Consider the following 17,550-nt stretch of genomic DNA (forward strand, 5'->3'; position numbering starts at 1 on the left):
TAAAGTGCAAATGGCCTGTAATTTTTTAGGAAATAAAATAAATGGGCCGCATGGATGCTACATTAATTGTTTACCCAGCCCAACTAATGGATGTAATTCAAAAAAAAGATTAAATTGACTGTAAATTCTACCGCGCAAAAAAAAGACTGTAAATTCTAAAAAGATGGGTTGAATACGTGCCACATTTTTGGAGGCTGAAATGTGGGCCAATAGGTCAAAGCCAACGCAAGTCGTTGTCAATTTAGTCAACAAATGATTCTGACATGTTAGCCGTTGGATTTACATCCAACGACCGGCATCCATCTTCAATCTCCCGTCTTCTTCCTCCAGCGCCGCCGGGACCACCTCCCGCCTCCTGCTGCTAGCAGCTCTGCTTAGCACACTTCGCTATGAAGCGCTACTCCATCGTTGGCCAGGCCATCCCTCCACCCCTCCACACCTCCTGTTCCTCTCCACCGACTGCCGAACCACACCGCACTAGAACCAGTTAACCCTCGTACACCTCTCCATCTGCGACTCTACTCCCGCGTCTTCCCATCTCCGGCTCGTTGTTGTTCGGGGCCTCGCCGTCGTCCACCCCCTTGGATGCGCTCGGCGCGGCGTGGTCAACATGATCAACGAACGACACCATCGGAAGTAGATTGTGCGTGGAGAGGCTGACAGTTGGGTCCACGGCCGCACACAAGGAAATGCCTCCTTATTACGCGCAAAATAATGATTCCTCCACCTGACATCTGGGACCCACCGGAAGGGCCTCTGTATTTCGCGAAAAAAACGTGCCCCCCGCTGACTTGTCGGACCCACCAGCTATCTTCGCACGCAAGGAAGTGCCTCCTTATTACGCACACAAAAATGAATACTCCCCTTGCCAGCTGGAACCCAGCATACTGGGAGGCTGACTTGTGGGCCTACCAAGTTAACGGGGATGGAGGGCTTTGTCAACTTAGTCAATATGAACGATTCTAGCTCCTGTTACCGTACGATGTTCATCCAACGATTGTAGTGCTTCTTCAACCTCTGGTCTTCTTGCTCCAGCCGCCCAAACCAGCGCCGGTCGTGTCGCGTGCTCCTGCCTCTCGTGGCCGGTTGTGATGCCGCGGAGGCCTCACCGCCCCCTACTACTCCCACCGCTGGCCAGGCCATCCCTCTACTCACTCGCACCCCCTGTTATTCTGCGGCGACAACAGCCTCACACCGCAGCCGAACTAGTGAACCCTCGTACTCCTCTTCGCGTGGGCATCCACTGCTACGTCTTCCCCGGCTCTGAGTCGTCCTCTTCCTAGGCCTCGCCGTCGTCCACCGCCGTGGTGCTCTCGGCGCGGCGTGGTCAACGTGGTCAAGGAATGACTTCCATCGAACATGGACTGTACGTGGAGAGGCTGACAGCTGGGTCCACGGCCGCAGCAAGGAAGTGCCTCCTTATTACGCGGAAAATAATGATTCCTCCACCTGACAGCGGGGACCCATCGGACGGGCCACCGTATTTCGCGAAAAAAAGTTTTCCCCTGACTGATGGGACCCACTAGCTACATCTTCGCACGCAAGGAAGTGCGCCCAGGCAAAAAAAAACGATTCGTCCCCCTGACAGCTGGGACCCACCAGCTACATCTTCACACGCAAAGAAGTGCGTCCGGGCAAAAAAAAAATGATTCGGCCCCCTGACTGCTGGGACCCACCAGCTACATCTTCGCAGGCAAGGAAGTGCTTGACAGTCGGGACCCACCTGGTCGAAGCGTACGTAGCGTTGTCATTCTGGTCGCGAATGTGTACGTACATATATACTGGTGGATGTAGAGCCGTGCACGTGTCGTAGTAGAGGCGCGCATGTAGCATGTACATGTACGTACATCGGCCAGGGTGCAAGAAAGAAAATACGGCCACGTATGTGTACATACGGGCGGGGTCCCGAACGCCTACTCGCGCATACGTACGGCGAGGGCTCGTGTACATGGCTGGGTCAGAACGGAGAAACAGCGTCGTCATCGTGTTCATTGGGAGGCAACGGAATGCGTCGTGTTCATGGGGAGGCAACGGAATGCGTCATGTTCATAGGGAGGCAACAAAACGCGTGGGAGCCAACTGGCTGGGTCGGAACGGAATGCGTGGTCGTGTTCATCGGGAGGGTTTGGACGGAACAGGCGATGGAAACGAGGCCTGGCATACCGCAGAACGGAGGAAATGGACCTCCTACGTTCGGAACGGGGTCCTGTTGATCGAGAGGGGTGTGGCGTACCGCAAAACGGAGGAAACGGGCCTCCTACGGTCGAAACGGGGGTCTTGTTGATCGGGAGGGGTGTGGCATACCGCAAAACGGAGGAAACGGACCTCCTACGGTCGAAACGGGAGTCCTGTTGATCAGAAGGGGTGTGGCATACCGCAAAACGGACGAAACGGACCTCCTACGGTCGAAACGGGGGTTCTGTTCATTGGGAGGGGTGTGGCGTACCGCAAAACGGGACTCCACGGGATACTGTTCATCTCCACCGTCGACCTCCTCCAGCCTCCACGGGCTACCGTCGACCTCCTCCAGCCTCCACGGGCTCCTGTTCATCCAGCCTCCACCGCGCGCTACTCCACCGACTACTGTTCAACCACCCCTCCACCGTCTACTGTTCATCCAGCCCTCCACCGTCTACTGTTCATCCAGCCCTCAACACCACGGGGTCCTGTTCAACCACCCCTCCACGGCCACCCCTTCACCGTCTACTGTTCATCCAACCCTCCACACCACGGGGCCTTTTCATCCAGAGGCAACGCCACCGCTCACTGTTCATCCAAACCCGCCCCCCGCAACGCTCACTGTTCATCCAATCGATCGGCTTCAGTTAGCAGCAGTAGCGAAGGAATCGCTCCATCGGGTTCAGTTAACAGCCATCGATCGATCGCTCGGGTTCAGTAACGCGTAGCCTATAGTGCAATCGCTCGGGTTTAATTAGAGCCCAACGCCTTGCTCGGGTTCAGTTAGAGCCAACGCCTCGCACACACGCGCGTACGTGTATGAGAGAAACACGCATCGCTCGGCCCCCGACCTCCCATCGTAACCGGCAACTCCCCGAAATTTTCCTCCCCCTCGCTTCTACCATGGTTTTTTCCGTCATGGACGTCCCAAAGAATGTCATGCAGCTGCGTCTCCGGCCCGCCTAGGATGAAAAGTCCATTTTCTGTCATGGTTTTTTGTCATAGAAGTAGGAGCCCACCACATCTATGATGATACCAGGTTTTGTCACAATTATCGTCATAGAAGTGTCATATGTATGACAGAATTTTTTTCCGTTCGGCCCAAAATGTCACGGATGTGTCTTTTTTTTGTAGTGCATGCTCCTTTACTCCAACTTCTTGATTTTAATCAGACTTTTGAGCTTGAATGTGATGCTAGTGGAATTGGATTAGGAGGTGTGTTATTACAAGATGGCAAACCTGTTGCATACTTTTCTGAAAAATTGAGTGTGCCTAGTCTGAATTGTTCTACTTATGATAAAGAATTATATGCTCTTGTTCGGACTTTAGAAACATGGCAACATTATTTATGGCCCAAAGAATTTGTTATACATTCTGATCATGAATCTTTGAAACATATTAAAAGTCAAGCTAAACTAAATCGTAGACATGCTAAGTGGGTTGAATTCATTGAGACTTTCCCTTATTTCGTTAAACACAAGAAGCGTAAAGAAAATGTTATTGCTGATGCATTGTCTCATCGCTATACTATGCTTTCACAACTTGACTTCAAAATATTTGGTTTGGAGACCATCAAAAATCAATATGTGCATGATGCTGATTTTAAAGATGTATTGCAGAATTGTAAAGAAGGGAGAACATGGAACAAGTTCGTTGTTAATGATGGATATGTGTTCCGTGCTAACAAGCTATGCATTCCAGCTAGCTCTATTCATCTTTTGTTGTTGCAGGAGGCGCATGGAGGAGGATTAATGGGACACTTTGGCGTGAAGAAGACGGAGGACGTACTTGCTACACATTTCTTTTGGCCAAAGATGAGACGGGATGTTGAGCGTTTTATTGCTCGCTGCACTACATGTCAAAAAGCTAAGTCACGACTCAATCCTCATGGTTTATATATGCCTTTGTCTGTACCTAGTGTTCCTTGGGAGGATATATCTATGGACTTTGTTTTAGGTTTACCTCGAACAAAGAAGGGGAGGGATAACATATTTGTTTTCGTGGATAGATTCTCGAAAATGGCACACTTTATACCATGTCATAAAAGCGATGATGTTGTTAATGTTGCTGATTTGTTCTTTCGTGAAATTATTCGCTTGCATGGTGTGCCCAATAATATTGTTTCAGATCGTGATACTAAATTTCTTAGCCACTTTTGGAGATGTTTATGGGCTAAATTGGGGACTAAACTGTTTTTAGTACTACTTGTCACCCCCAAACTGATGGACAAACTGAAGTAGTCAATATAACATTGTCTACTATGCTTAGGGCTGTTTTGAAGAATAATAAGAAAATGTGGGAGGAATGCTTGCCTCATATTGAATTTGCTTATAATCGTTCATTGCATTCTACTACTAAGATGTGCCCTTTTGAAGTTGTGTATGGTTTCCTACCTCGTGCACCTATTGATTTGTTGCCTCTTCCATCTTCGGAGAAGGTTAATTTTGATGCTAAACAACGTGCTGAATTGATTTTAAAAATGCATGAGTTAACTAAGGAAAACATTGAGCGTATGAATGCTAAATATAAACTTGCTGGAGATAAGGGTAGAAAATATGTTGTGTTTGCACCTGGTGATCTTGTTTGGTTCATTTGCGTAAGGATAGATTTCCTGATTTGCGCAAATCAAAGCTAATGCCTCGTGCTGATGGTCCTTTTAAGGTGTTAGAGAAAATAAATGATAATTCATATAAACTTGAGCTGCCTGCAGATTTTGGGGTTAGTCCCACTTTTAACATTGCAGATTTGAAGCCTTATTTTGGTGAGGAAGATGAGCTTCCGTCGAGGACGACTTCATTTCAAGAAGGGGAGGATGATGAGGACATCAATACCATTGTTACACCCACATCCCCTGCTGCTATACATACTGGACCAATTACTAGAGCTTGCGCATGCCAATTAAATTACCAGTTACTTTCGTTTCTTGGTAATGATTCTAATGTTCATAAGAATATGATGCTGCCTAAATTGGATATGTTTGTTTTGCTTACAAATGAAGGACCTAGCTTGGAGAAGGATGAACATTGGAGCAAGACCAAGCATGGAGATGATGGCATGCGCAAGGGAACAAGAACGGAGTTACAAGTGATGATTTCAGGGCTTTGAAGCCACTATAACGAGTGCATGAAGCCTTGGACGAAATATACAAGATGCCACTTCATAAATTTCGTCCAGAGGCTATTCTAGGTGCTGCGTCACCTTATTATTGGGCTAGGCCCATGTAATTTCGAAATACATAAGTATAGGCTATTTTTAGAGTCCGTATGTGTGGGGAAACAAGAGATAGGGTTAGTTTCGGACCCCTCCACCAAGGGCCACGGAATTCCCCCCTCTTCCTCCATATATACAGCCCTTAGGGCACCGTTTAGACTTTGGGTTTTGTTTAGATTAAAGTTCGTCATAGCTGCAACTTCGTGTACTTCGTTTGTGTTCAACGACCAGACAAAGGCGTCACAGAACCCCACCTTCATGAATAAAGCTTTCCACTGTTATTCGCAATATCCATATTGCAATCTTAGTTTCTTGCTTGTTCTTCGTTTGCTTGCAGGAAATAGACCCTCGTGGTCAGGTTGATCGTGCTCCGGCGTGGTCAATAATCTCTCAGAGTTGGTTTAGCAATTGCTAAGGCGCAACGTCCTCGCACGTTCGTAGTCGGATCGTCAAAATCGACTTCCACCAAAACGATAGCCACCATCTCATCGAAAGACGGGACACCTTTGCCTCTATCACTTTTTCTCTGCTTTTTCTTTGTTTTTCGTTTTCTTTTCTTTTATTTCTTTTTACTTCTCCGATTATTTTTCATTTTTCGGCTTTTTCTTTCGTTTCTTTTTGTTTTTCATTCTACATTCTTTTATACAAGATCAACATTTTTTTAAATACATGTTCAACATTTTTTAAATACTTATTCAATATTTTTATATACACGATCAACATTTCTTTAAATACTCGTTCAACATTTATCAAATACTTGTTAAACATTTTTACGAATACTCATTCAACATTTTTCAAACAGTTGTCCAACATTTTTTTCAAATACCAGCTCAATATTTTTTAATACATATTTGACTTTTCTCAAAAACTGGTTCAATATTTTAAATACTTATTTCAACATTTTCAAATACTTAGTCAATATTTTTTAAATACTTGTTCAAATTTTTCAAATACTCGTTCCACATTTTTTATACTTATTCAATATTTTTGCAAACACTCGTTCAACATTTTTTTTAAAGTGTGTTTGTGTGTGTGTGTGTGTGTAGTATATTTTAAATTATAAAACAAATAAAAACGAAAACAAATATATGAAAAAAAAAGTAAAACAAGAAACAGGCTGGTGTATCCCGCGCGCGGGCCGGCCCAAGTGGCGTTTGCCTTCAGCGAGGGGTCGCTCCTCTCTCGCTCAACGCGAGGAATAGTCGCGCCCCTATTTTAGCCCATCGTGTGCGCCAGGAAGCCACCGCGCCCGCCCATTTGAGCCGGCCGTGGGGCCGGAACTGGGCCGCGGCGGGCCCTTTTTATGGTGGGAGGGCTGCCGTGGGAGCCGTCCGTTCGTGGATCGAACGGTACCAGGTAGCCGAGAAGAGCTGATACAAAACCCTAGCTTTCCCACACACAAGCAAAGCCGCCACAATATTTCCGAGCGCCACTCACTACCCTCCGCTCCCCGCCGCCGCCATCCTTCGACGCCACCATCCCCTACGCAACCATCTCCCCGCCGCCGACCCATACTCTCTTTCAATGTCTGCTTCTGGAGGGATCTCTGGGTCCGGAAGCGGGCAGCGGCGAGACCTCGGGGACCGGGGACATTCTGGATCGAGCACGGATTCAAGTGGATCCTCTTCCACAACAACGAAGAAGAAAGCAAAGCCAATCCCCTTGAATGACTTCTTGACTAGGAAGCATGGTAATCCTGCTGTTTCCTCAGCATGGAACAAAGTTCAAGATCCTGCACAACCTCTCTCGAGTGGTTCCTCCTCAGAGCTCTCAAATCTGGGTCTTCAGCTGGCCCGTCAAGTCATTGCCCGTCGAGCCATGGCCAGTCAAGCCCTGTCAGAGCTTGGCCTTGAAACCAATATCTTGAAGAGAGAGTACTACAACCTGCTGAAGAGGTAAGCTGTACTTTAATTTCAGTAAAGTATTCATAGCTGATGAGCAAGCCTGTCTTTGCGAGCTGCTTAGTGTTGATGTTGTTTCTTAGCTTTAACTTGGCCGTATGTTTGCCCCAGTCTGGAATTTAGTCCGTCGTTAACCTTGCCCGGCTATGGTTTTGTGGACGGTTTGGTTTCATCTAATAAAAAGGTGGAGAGGCCCTGTTTTTCTAATTAAAAAAAGTAATCATGGCTGCATTTAAGCAATACAATTAGCATGCGATTCAAAAAGAAATGTCTCATCTTTAGCCATTGAGAGATGTTGAAAGAGCTGGTTTCCAGTGTACACAACCTTGCTTATATCTTCCATGCATTAATTTCACTTTTCATGCAGCTATATGATGAGAGGGGACAAGAGCTATTATGAGTACCGAGCCATGGAGATCCTCCCCAGCAAAGACTATCAGTTCAAAATAGACTTTAAGCATGTTCTCCAAATGGGATACCTTGATTTGGCCTTGAAGATTGTTGACGAGGCTGGTTCTGTCAATGGGCAAAGCATTTTTTGCCCTTTTCTAATCTGCTGGTTTAGTCATAATTGCGAGCATTTTCTAATCTGTGGTAGTGATAATTGCGAGCATATTGACTGTTATAGTTCTTTACCAGCCATGTGTTGATATATAACTTGATCATGTGTATATTGAACTCACATTTTGCACATTACATCTGAACCTGTTTTTTGTTTCTTTCAACAGCTATGGATGGTTTTTGAAAACAACAACTAATTTTCTTAAGACCCAAAGTCTTTTTGATGAAGAAAATATAGGAGCTGTGACATTGGATTTTGTAAATCTCCCTATGACGATGAGGTCTTTTTCTGAGTATGATTCTGTAGACTTGGTGAAAAGGGACATATCAGCGCTTGGTCGGACGCATGATCTACTGCTAACCATCTTCCATGGAAGGCAAGTATACATCAGCGCCGAGAAGCATGTCTTTGAGCAGCATGCAGCTGGTAAATCGTGGGCTGGTGACTTTACAGCGGAAGATATCTATATCATACAGTTCACCTCCACTGATATCAAGTGCCATATCCGAGCCAAGAGCAATACCATACCATGCACTTCAGACAACAAGGTTCTAGATATTAAGCAGATTCACAAGTCAATGGCAGATAAGTACCAATTCAATGGTAACTTTCCTGCACATTTCGAGTGCCTTGAAAAGGATATCAATTCTCTGACTGCTGTTTCATTGGATACAAGCTCGATATTGACGTATCTTCCTTACCACGCGGCATTCATGCCACGTGGGGCAAATGAGGCCATAACACAGAAGTTACATGACGCTACTGAGGGCGTCTGGATGGAGCCTGACGAGTTTCAAACTTATCGCTTGCTGTTTGAGTCAAACCCAGTTGACGGTGATGATTGGAGATTGGGGTATTGCAAATCTACAGACCCATTGCTGAAAAAGGTGTACTTGCATGACTACAGAACTGCTTTCCAGAACATCTATGGGAACACAGGGGTCCAGCTGACCTCCGGCAACACAGCTCGTGACCACATGCAGGCCCAGCTGACCCCCGACAACACGGAGGCCCAGCTGACCCCCGACAACACCAAGGCCCAGCTCACCCCTGACAACACCCAGGCCCAGCAGTCTCAGGGGAGCTCAAGCACCGTCAAAGGGGTGACCCCTGACAACATGGAGGCCCAGCTGACCCCCGACAACACCAAGGCCCAGCTGACCCCTGACAACACCCAGGCCCAGCAGTCTCAGGGGAGCTCAAGCACCGTCAAAGGCACGGGGGCTGGAAACAAATTCAACAAAAGCAGGAAAAGTAAGCTTTCCTACAAACGTCACCTGAACGTCCATATCCATACCCACATGAAAGGTCAGAGGCCGTTGAGAGGCTTGTATCAAGCAGAGTTGTATTCTGCAAAGAAGAATCCTGTTCTAGGAGAAATCTTCACTGAGCTGTTCAATGGCCCGACCATGAAATTACCTAAATTGTAAGTGAAAATTTTGGAATTATGTATAGATGTGTTTTGTATATATCATCAGTATTGCGAACCTTTAACCATTCTTTCTCTGATTTGCAACAGCTTTGGTCCCATGTGGGAGCTGTACTGTGCAGCGAGGGACGCCCAGGTTGAATGAGCTCTGGACGATGATGATGAGAGCCAGCTTCGATAGCTTATGCATAGATCTAGATTTTTTTCTGGTGCATCATGACATGCAAACTTAGGTAGCCATTTCATGCAGACAGGGTTCTGGTGGATGATGACAAATAACTTAGGCAGCCCTTCCATTTTGTTAAACTTGTGGCTTGTGTAGCCTCAGTTTTATGCAGAGAACTTCTGAGATTGTGTATGAACATTTGGTTATCCTGAATGATGCCTATGTCTTTGATGTCTCAGTAGCACCAGTGTCTAGTCCCTGCCCGGCTGGCGCATCTTTTGTTGATTACCCCTATATTCTCATTTTTCTGTTTTTTTATGCTTCAGTTCCTTCTTTCCCTGCTTGGAGAAGTTGTACATGCAGAATGGCGTTACCTTTCTTCATTGAAAATTCATACTGTTCAGCTTAGCTTTTGATATACTTATTGTTCTAACTTTTGAAGTTGTTAATTGTTAATCTGTCCATGCTCTTTTCCAGTCATTAAGAAAAGTGGCAAAGAATTGCTGGCGTCTTAAACATTGGAATCTCAATATCAGATGTCTTGATATTCATCTCAAGACTATTATTGGAATCTTATAAGGGCCTTTTGTCTGAAGTTAACTTAGCCACATTCTTTGTACTGAACGTGAGAGCACTAGAGTCGATGACATTTCAGGTTAAAACCATTGATGAGGAGTTCATTGCGAAACAGCAGAGGCTGCTTCAAGAGGCGCTCAGTTTCACTTTATGGCTGGTAGATGTCTTGGAGGTATTTCAGACATCTGGCATGTTCGTGATTTGGATCTAACTGATCCCTTTGTACGTTGATGCTGACACTGGGCTCCGTCCGTTCATGAGTTGTCCATGTCTATCTTATTTTGTGGTTTGTCTTCCTGTGTTGGCTTTAGTTTTTATTGTCGTGGAACCTTATGGCATTTAAACATCTTATGTGTGTCATCAGTTTTTGTGATATAGTATGTGTGTGGCTAAAACATCGATTTTCTGAAGCACAGTCTAGCTGAAGATTTCTACTGATTGGATAGTACTATTTTTGTGTAGTTTGTATGACTGCGGTTGATTGTTTTTTTTTTAAGGAAACCAGCAAAGCTGGGTTGGTTTGAGACTGCGGTTGATTGTTACTGTGGTCCATAGCTTATGACCACCATTTGGTTAATTTTTTCCGTCAGCTTTGAACGAAACAGGTAGCATATGGGGGTATGGTATGTCCATGGTTTGACTGTCAGATGTATACACCAATAGCTGACTATACAAATAGGTGTGGATTGCCATATATTTGTCCTGAAACTTGTTTGCTAATTCTGGCATCCACTCCCTTGGTAGGTCGAACATTGTAGTTGAAAATTTCCAACACTTGTTTTGTGTCATAGATAGTATATTCATGTGGGTTATCATGTTGCCAATATTTTAGCCAGAGCTACACTCTGCCTATTTTGTACAAGGATTTGGCAGTTCCAGTCTTTACCTGTACTTGTAGATTATAGTGTATCTTCAAATTGGCTGTATATGTGGTTGGAAGCAAAGATCTGGAGCATGTAGGGAGCAAGGCTACTGTGTTTTGATCAAAGTCCCGGGTGCCGCCGTCAGGCACAAGGATAGAGGTTTCTTCCCGAGAAGAAGCGACTTGTAGCAAATGCTCAGGTAAAGAGAACACCTATGCAAAGGTGATGCCAGCCACTGACATGTCTCACTTTTTTTCCGGTGGACTCAACAGTCCAGAGCAGAGGAAGCAGAGGATGGTAGAAGAAACAGAAGGTGACTACTGAACAAAGATGAGAGAGCCTGAAACACATTAGACGAGCAGCTTCTTCATGACCAGAGTTGCTGACCACACTCTGCTCACGCACACCTCCAAGCACTGTTCAGTCATGGGCTACACACTTTGCACCATGCTGCTACTCACCAGGTCAAAGGCTACACAATGCACATGCCTTGTACACTGGAAACTACACTACCTGGATGCCCAGTCGATCAGCAAGAGCAACCAGTTACAAAGCTTATTAAATACGCACGTACGTACTACAAGATTAAAGAATAAGCTAACAGTTCCTGTGTATCTCGTTTTGTGTTTTGTCTTGACGCGTCGGTATCTTTTTAAGTTTGTATCGTCGTGGAACCTTATTATGATGTTCAAACGTGATATGCGTGTTGTCAGTTTTGTGATAACCGTGGAATTTCTGAAGAATCTCGCTGAAATTTTAACTGATTGATTCTGTAAATTTTGGTATGGCTCTGACTTTGCATGTGTGATTTGTGTTGAGAAACCAAAGGCAACACAAAAACTAGTGCATTTTGGCAGGCGGCTTCAGCCTCTGAACTTCAGCATCGTATGTTTCAGCTTCTGAACTTCTGAAAAATGGAGGTCCTGCACGACCACGTTCCATCTCGGCCGTCCATGAGCGTGAGCGCCCTCTGCATCTTCCTCCCGCAGAGCAGCTCCACCTCCACCTCTGCCGCGTACGTTGCCGTCACCGGCTTGTGGTCGTCCGACAGCGTCAGCTCCGACGTCCTTCTTCCCGAACGACAGCACCACGCCGGCGTCCTCCTCCCGCCCTTCTGGTCGTCGCTGGTGTACTTCCCCGTCCCGATCTCGTACTTGTACGTCGGCGCGAACTCCAGCACAGCACTCCCTCGCCCCACCCGTCGAACGCCCGCCCCTTCCTCATCTCCCGCTTCAGCTGATCACACACGCCATTATGACAGCAAACAGAGCATCAGCAGCCCAGTTCAGAGTCCATGGCGGAGATGCTGATGAACGAAACTGGGTACCTGATCTTTCTCGGCTAGCTGAGGCCAGTCCATGGCGGCGATCAGGCTGTGGGTTCTGTCTTACGGCACGTCGATCCGGTAGTTCAGATCGCCCAGCCAGGAAATCCTCCTGCGGAAGAACATGTCTGTCAGATCACCGGGTGGATGCAATTTCGTAGTAGGATGTGTGCGTCAGTGCGTGCATGATCAGTTGATCACTGACTCGTGTTCGTAGATGTCTCGGGACAGCTCGAGGCCGCCGAAGCGCGTCCGCCGGTGGATCTCCTGCACGTCGGCGTTCCGCTTGAGGAGGTTGCCGGGCCGCTCGCCGGCGGACAGGTGGGTGCACACGAAGCAGAACATGCTCGCCGTCGCCGACACCGACCCCTTGTCGCCGATGTAGCCCATGGCGCCCACGCCCACGGCGGACACCTTGATGTTCTGGACGCGCCTCCGCAGACCACGCCGCGCCCAGATGGTCAGGAAGATGCCCACCATCTGCTTGCTCACGGTCCTCACGAACGGCGACCTGCCGCGGCCCTTCTTCTTGCCATGACCACGCGCGCCTCGCCGTCGAGGTCGGGGTCCAGGTCTGGGACCATGGCAGGGCAGTCGTCGGCGGCGACCCTGGACTTCATGAATGACCTGTGCGCGCCGAACGATCTCGGCGACTTGAACAACGCCGATGACAAGGACGCGGTGACCATCAGGTCCAGCGGCTGCTCCGGCCAGGCGAGCCCGATCCTGTCCGTCTTGCTCATCGTCTTAAGGAGCGCCCTCTGCTGCGCCCTTGGCTGCTCGTCCTCCATGGCCCCGAGCATCCTGGGGGTGGCAACGACGTACTCCTCGGGGTGCACCGGGAAGCTGAAGCCGGCGCGTCGTCGTCGGGTTCGGTGTCGGTGACGCCGGGGAACAACTCGTCGGAGTCGTCGCGGGTCGTAGTGGCCGGGTGGCTGCGGTACCAGTAGTTAGGCCTCGAGCAGGACGGTTGCGTCCGCGTGAGCATGTCGCGGATGAGCGCCTCCCACGCCAACGCCGGCCGGTCGTCCTGGAAGCTGAGCACGTACATGTCGGCCTGCCCGCCGCCGGTGGTGCCGAGCCACTCGGCGATGTCGAGGCCTTCCGGTGGCTCTATGCCGGCGGCGTTGTACGTGCCAATGCAGATCCTGCAGCAGCAACCACGCCAAGAACCGCGAGAAAATGGAAAATGCGCCGCGATCGTGCTGAGCACTTGGATTGTACCTGAGCTCCTTGGTGTTGATGTACTGTGCGCGCATCGTCTCCGAGTTCCGCCGCCGCAGCTTGTACGGCGCCGCGTCCAGGCTCTCTTCTGCGGATCGTTCAAGAAAAACAGGGTGCTCCATGAGGAATTACTCTGAACTTTGCTTCCGATTAGTTCAGAATGCGAATTTGGCAGTGGTAACAGGTGTTGGACGGGCAGAAGCAACGCCGATCAGCGTGAAAATGCGCAAAATCAACCACGGTCAAACGGAACTAGCTTGTCGTACGCATGCAATTGTACTGTGACACGATCAACACGGCGGTCGTGTCATGTGGTTGCACCACATCGCACCCTCTCGTGAGTCTTGTTTGCGCAGGCTGCCGCTGTTGCCCCCAAATGACCATGAGAAACAACCACACATACCTCTCATTTGTACGGCAACTCAACTGGGGAAGTACTAGAGTACAATTTACTCAGAAGAAAAAAAACACCGTCGCATTTTTGTAAACCACCTGTGAATTTTGTGAGGTTCCAAAGTCGACATGATCTCGCTCAACAAATTATCAACATTGTCAGCACCAGTGGTCTAGTGGTAGAATAGTACCCTGCCACGGTACAGACCCGGGTTCGATTCCCGGCTGGTGCATTTTTTTCTCTCTTTAGCTCGTGAATCATTGATTTTTACGCACTGGAGCATTTCTAGCGGAGGTTACATGGGAGGAAAAGAAGTACTACTGTCTAAGCTCCTTCTTTCCATGTACTGCGTTCTACTAGATCGCCGGCGCGGCAAAGCCAACGGTGAAGCGCCGACTGAGCAGTATCTTGCAGCGATCACGGCCGGCAAGTGCGACACGTCAGGCAGAGAGAAAAAAGAACAGGTCAGCGGTGAAGCAAGGCATCAACGCTTTCTGCCTGCAGCAGCTTCACACACCACCGGTGGCAGCATGCAGCACGGCAAACACACAGTCATCCGGTGAGAAGGGCAGATGCAGCAGCATCTAAGCCACCGTCCACTGCAAAACAACCAACCTGCCGGTGACCATCCTTTGGACAATCTGGTCCTCATGGTTTCAGGGTTCACAGCAGATGAGCAATGCAACTCCAAGAGATTCTTGGAGACATGAACTATGTAACAGGTGTGAAATGGAAAGAAAGCTTGTGTAAACCGTAGAATCGACTATTCTGCGCAGGTCTAATTACACGACACGGTCAACTACTACCCTAAACGATTTGCAGCCAAATTGGCTGATGAACAAGACTCACAGTCACAGGACTCCACAGAGCTACTCGAGAGGCGATGGATGCTATAGAAGAAAAAGAACGAGCCATGCACATGATCAGCTGGTTGGGTTGCAGGCTTGCAGTATTCTAGGCTTCGTGTCCCAGTACTGGTCCAACCGATGCCTCGCGTACTCCTTGTACTCGAAGTCGATGTTCTTGTTCACATGCGCCTGCGGAGATAGAGGAAGAACCGAAAATAACAGTCAGCTTTCATAGATTGATCATTAACAGAGTAGATACATTTCAATTGCCTCTTGTTGTGGAGCTTACCGAGACTATTCCCCAGAGACCCCAGAAGAGATGGCTTGTGAGACTGTACTTTGCAATCAAGCCAAGCAATGTTTCGACTTCTACATCGGATGGGTTTTCTCCTGACGAACAAAGGAAGCATTTAGGAACAGCATACTTGAGTGATGCATTAAATTAGTTTTAGCATGCAATCGTGCATTCTGAAGTATTCATCACATTTCCAGCACAGCAGAGTATGGTGTTCCCAAAGAACTCTTCAATTACCTGAAGAACTAAGGTAAGCCTCAAGAAATCTCCTCTGTTCATCCACGTCTGAAATTATGCAGGGGAATCAAACAAGTAGTCAACATGTGATTAAAAAAGTGTGAGACACATAGCCATCTGGTACATTTGGTTATTGAGAAACTAACCAGGATATTTTGTAAAGTCCATCACGTGCGGTGTATCACTATGATAATCAGCAGCCATCTCGCAGAAGTGATTCGCAATGTCAAACGCAACAGGGTTAAAACTGGCGTATTCATAGTCCTGAAGGATAGAGAGATTAACAAAAGTGCAATCAGGTACAGAAAATAAACAGGCAAACCAAACTGTCAATGTTCCTAGAATCACTAAGCACAAAGAAAAATTACGAGTCGACTATCAATAACTGAGAATTTTATTTCGTGCTCTTCTAAATGTGCAACCAGGTGCTAGTTTATGCTTAAATAAGGATTGACAAATATTTATCGGTAAGCAGTATTGACTATAACCATAATTGAGATTTTTTCTTCTGTGCTGTTCTAAATATGCAACCAGGTGCTAGTCTACCTTTAAATAAGCATTCACAAATATATGTTGGTATCCATATAAACAAGGTCAGGTCAGTAACAACTACTTACAATTAAGGTCACTTGTCTGGTCTCTTCATATATCATAATGTTCCCATACTGCAAATCATTATGGCAAAACACTACTCTCTGATCGACCCCGGACAATACATTCTCCAGCTCCGCAATCTCATCGCCGAGCGTCTCCAACCGCAATTCCCTAGCCTCCTCAGTCGAGCACCTGCTGCGAGCTTCCTCAAGCCACCGCCTGATTCATACAATGCCCTGCAGTTAGCTTCTGGTCGCAATCACGCACATCTGCCACCCATAGCATAAGAAGGAATCGCGATTCACCAAGCCTACCTCAGCCTCTGCCAGAGCGAGATGTCCTTGGGTCCAGGCATGTCGAGCTCGTGAAACTCCCGCAGCTTCCTGGCAATCAGGCCGGAAATCTCCGGGTCGCGCAGATCCGGCGCCGAGAGCGTCTGAGCAGACACCACCACCAGCGACATCAGAAGGATAAATGGCATTACAGTAGGAGTAAGGAACAGCAAGGCATTGCGTGATTGCCACATGGGTGATACGTACCCTGGCGTTGATGAACTCCTCGACGCGGCCCTGGGGGAAGCGGCCGAGGAGGCGGGGGCCCTGGCCGTGGCGGGACATGCACTCGAAGGTGCGGACCTCGTCGGCGCGGTCGAAGAAGACCTCGACGCCCTGGCCGTAGATGCGCACGAGCACCTTGCGCGGGTCGCCCTCGCCGCCGGGCCAGGTGATGCGGAAGACCTCGTTGGTGAGGGCGCCCTGGAGCTGGTACACGACGAGCGCGGCGGGGTCGACGTCGGCGCCCCAGAGCTCGCCGGCGAGGCGGTGCAGGATGCGGCGCGCCTCCGCCGGGATGCGGTCGATGCTGGAGCTCCGCCGCAGCTCGGGCCCGGAGTCGGCGGCGGCGGCCATTGGCGTCGGCGGCGCGCGGCGGCGGGGCAGGCGATCTGCGGGGGTCGGAGGGGGCGTGATGAGTCGTTTCCCGTTGAGTTCGCGAGAGCTGTTTGATGGGGAGGGGATTGGGGTGGGGTTTGGGGCGTCGGAATGGCCGCGGGATCGGATCGGATCGGAATCGGGATTGTTGTGCTGGGGAAAAGCAGTGGCAGCTGGCAGGAGAAGCTTCCAGGGAGAAGTTAATAATTGCACGAGGAGCCACGTCGGCTGCTACGTTGCGCGTCTGGTGGACACGTGGGAGGAAGAGAGATGCGAGTTTCACTTTGAGGTTTTTCTAAATAAAGTGCATCCATGTTGGTTTTTATTGGGTCCTGATATTCACCATACAACATGTGTGGCATATTAGCTATCCGTCCACACATCGTATGTGGCGTAAACAGGAGGCAGCCCGTACTGGTCATGTATGGGCGAACATTAAAACTGCTCATACGTGTGGCACGAAACAAATATGTCCATGCGTCCTGATGCAACTACGTTAGTTACCCACGGGTTGATGTTTTAGTTACCCTGGGGATGGCAACTTTAGTTATCTGGGATGACAAATGTTGTTATAAAAGCATGGCAACTCTCTGTTTTGGTTAACTATAGTTGCCATGTCTAATTTATGGTACTTGCCGCATGTAATCAAACCATAGTTGCCGTGTGTGATTAACTACTTGTCACATGTGGTTAAATAATAGTTACCATATGTATTTACCTAATTGCCATGTGTGGTTAACCATAGTTTCATGTGTGTTTACCTCGTTGTCAGGTACGCGCAATTGCAATTGCATCTAGCAACGTGCGAGTGTCCGTGGGC

General features: G+C 48.3%; 2 protein-coding genes, 1 non-coding gene and 1 pseudogene across 4 annotated transcripts; 2 read left to right on the forward strand and 2 right to left on the reverse strand.

The window, feature by feature from the left end:
• Positions 1-6,776: 6,776 nt before the first annotated feature.
• Positions 6,777-9,677, forward strand: LOC123068970 (uncharacterized). Of its 2 annotated transcripts, XM_044491679.1 has the most exons (4): positions 6,777-7,283; positions 8,018-8,884; positions 8,972-9,277; positions 9,371-9,677. In XM_044491679.1, the coding sequence occupies exons 1-4, from the start codon at positions 6,913-6,915 to the stop codon at positions 9,423-9,425; spliced, it is 1,599 nt and encodes a 532-aa protein (XP_044347614.1). In that variant the 5' UTR covers positions 6,777-6,912; the 3' UTR covers positions 9,426-9,677. The 2 variants fall into 2 exon arrangements, with proteins under 2 accessions (XP_044347614.1, XP_044347613.1); XM_044491678.1 differs by having other exon boundaries at positions 8,018-9,277.
• Positions 9,678-11,252: 1,575 nt separating this feature from the next.
• On the reverse strand, positions 11,253-13,596 carry LOC123067388 (type IV inositol polyphosphate 5-phosphatase 3-like; annotated as a pseudogene).
• Positions 13,597-13,988: 392 nt separating this feature from the next.
• On the forward strand, positions 13,989-14,059 carry TRNAG-GCC (transfer RNA glycine (anticodon GCC)). The gene has a single exon. It is a non-coding gene; the product is annotated as a tRNA-Gly (tRNA).
• A 493-nt stretch (positions 14,060-14,552) lies between these two features.
• Positions 14,553-16,867, reverse strand: LOC123068971 (probable choline kinase 2). Its single transcript, XM_044491680.1, has 7 exons — positions 16,341-16,867; positions 16,116-16,237; positions 15,825-16,020; positions 15,354-15,471; positions 15,208-15,255; positions 14,965-15,065; positions 14,553-14,864 (listed from the first exon to the last, which is right to left on the reverse strand). The coding sequence occupies exons 1-7, from the start codon at positions 16,707-16,709 to the stop codon at positions 14,751-14,753; spliced, it is 1,068 nt and encodes a 355-aa protein (XP_044347615.1). The 5' UTR covers positions 16,710-16,867; the 3' UTR covers positions 14,553-14,750.
• Between the last annotated feature and the right edge of the window lie 683 nt (positions 16,868-17,550).

Source organism: Triticum aestivum, chromosome 3B (genome assembly GCF_018294505.1).
Source record: "Triticum aestivum cultivar Chinese Spring chromosome 3B, IWGSC CS RefSeq v2.1, whole genome shotgun sequence".
NCBI classification, from domain to species: Eukaryota; Viridiplantae; Streptophyta; class Magnoliopsida; order Poales; family Poaceae; genus Triticum; species Triticum aestivum.

Coding starts and splice junctions, on each gene's coding strand:
- LOC123068970 (XM_044491678.1), top strand. CDS start 6,913: ATGTCTGCTTCTGGAGGGATCTCTGGGTCCGGAAGCGGGCAGCGGCGA. Junction 7,284..8,017: donor TACTACAACCTGCTGAAGAG/GTAAGCTGTACT, acceptor TTCTTTCAACAG/CTATGGATGGTTTTTGAAAA. Junction 9,278..9,370: donor ACCATGAAATTACCTAAATT/GTAAGTGAAAAT, acceptor GATTTGCAACAG/CTTTGGTCCCATGTGGGAGC.
- LOC123068971 (XM_044491680.1), bottom strand. CDS start 16,709: ATGGCCGCCGCCGCCGACTCCGGGCCCGAGCTGCGGCGGAGCTCCAGC. Junction 15,472..15,824: donor CCAGACAAGTGACCTTAATT/GTAAGTAGTTGT, acceptor TCTATCCTTCAG/GACTATGAATACGCCAGTTT. Junction 15,066..15,207: donor GGCTTACCTTAGTTCTTCAG/GTAATTGAAGAG, acceptor TTTGTTCGTCAG/GAGAAAACCCATCCGATGTA.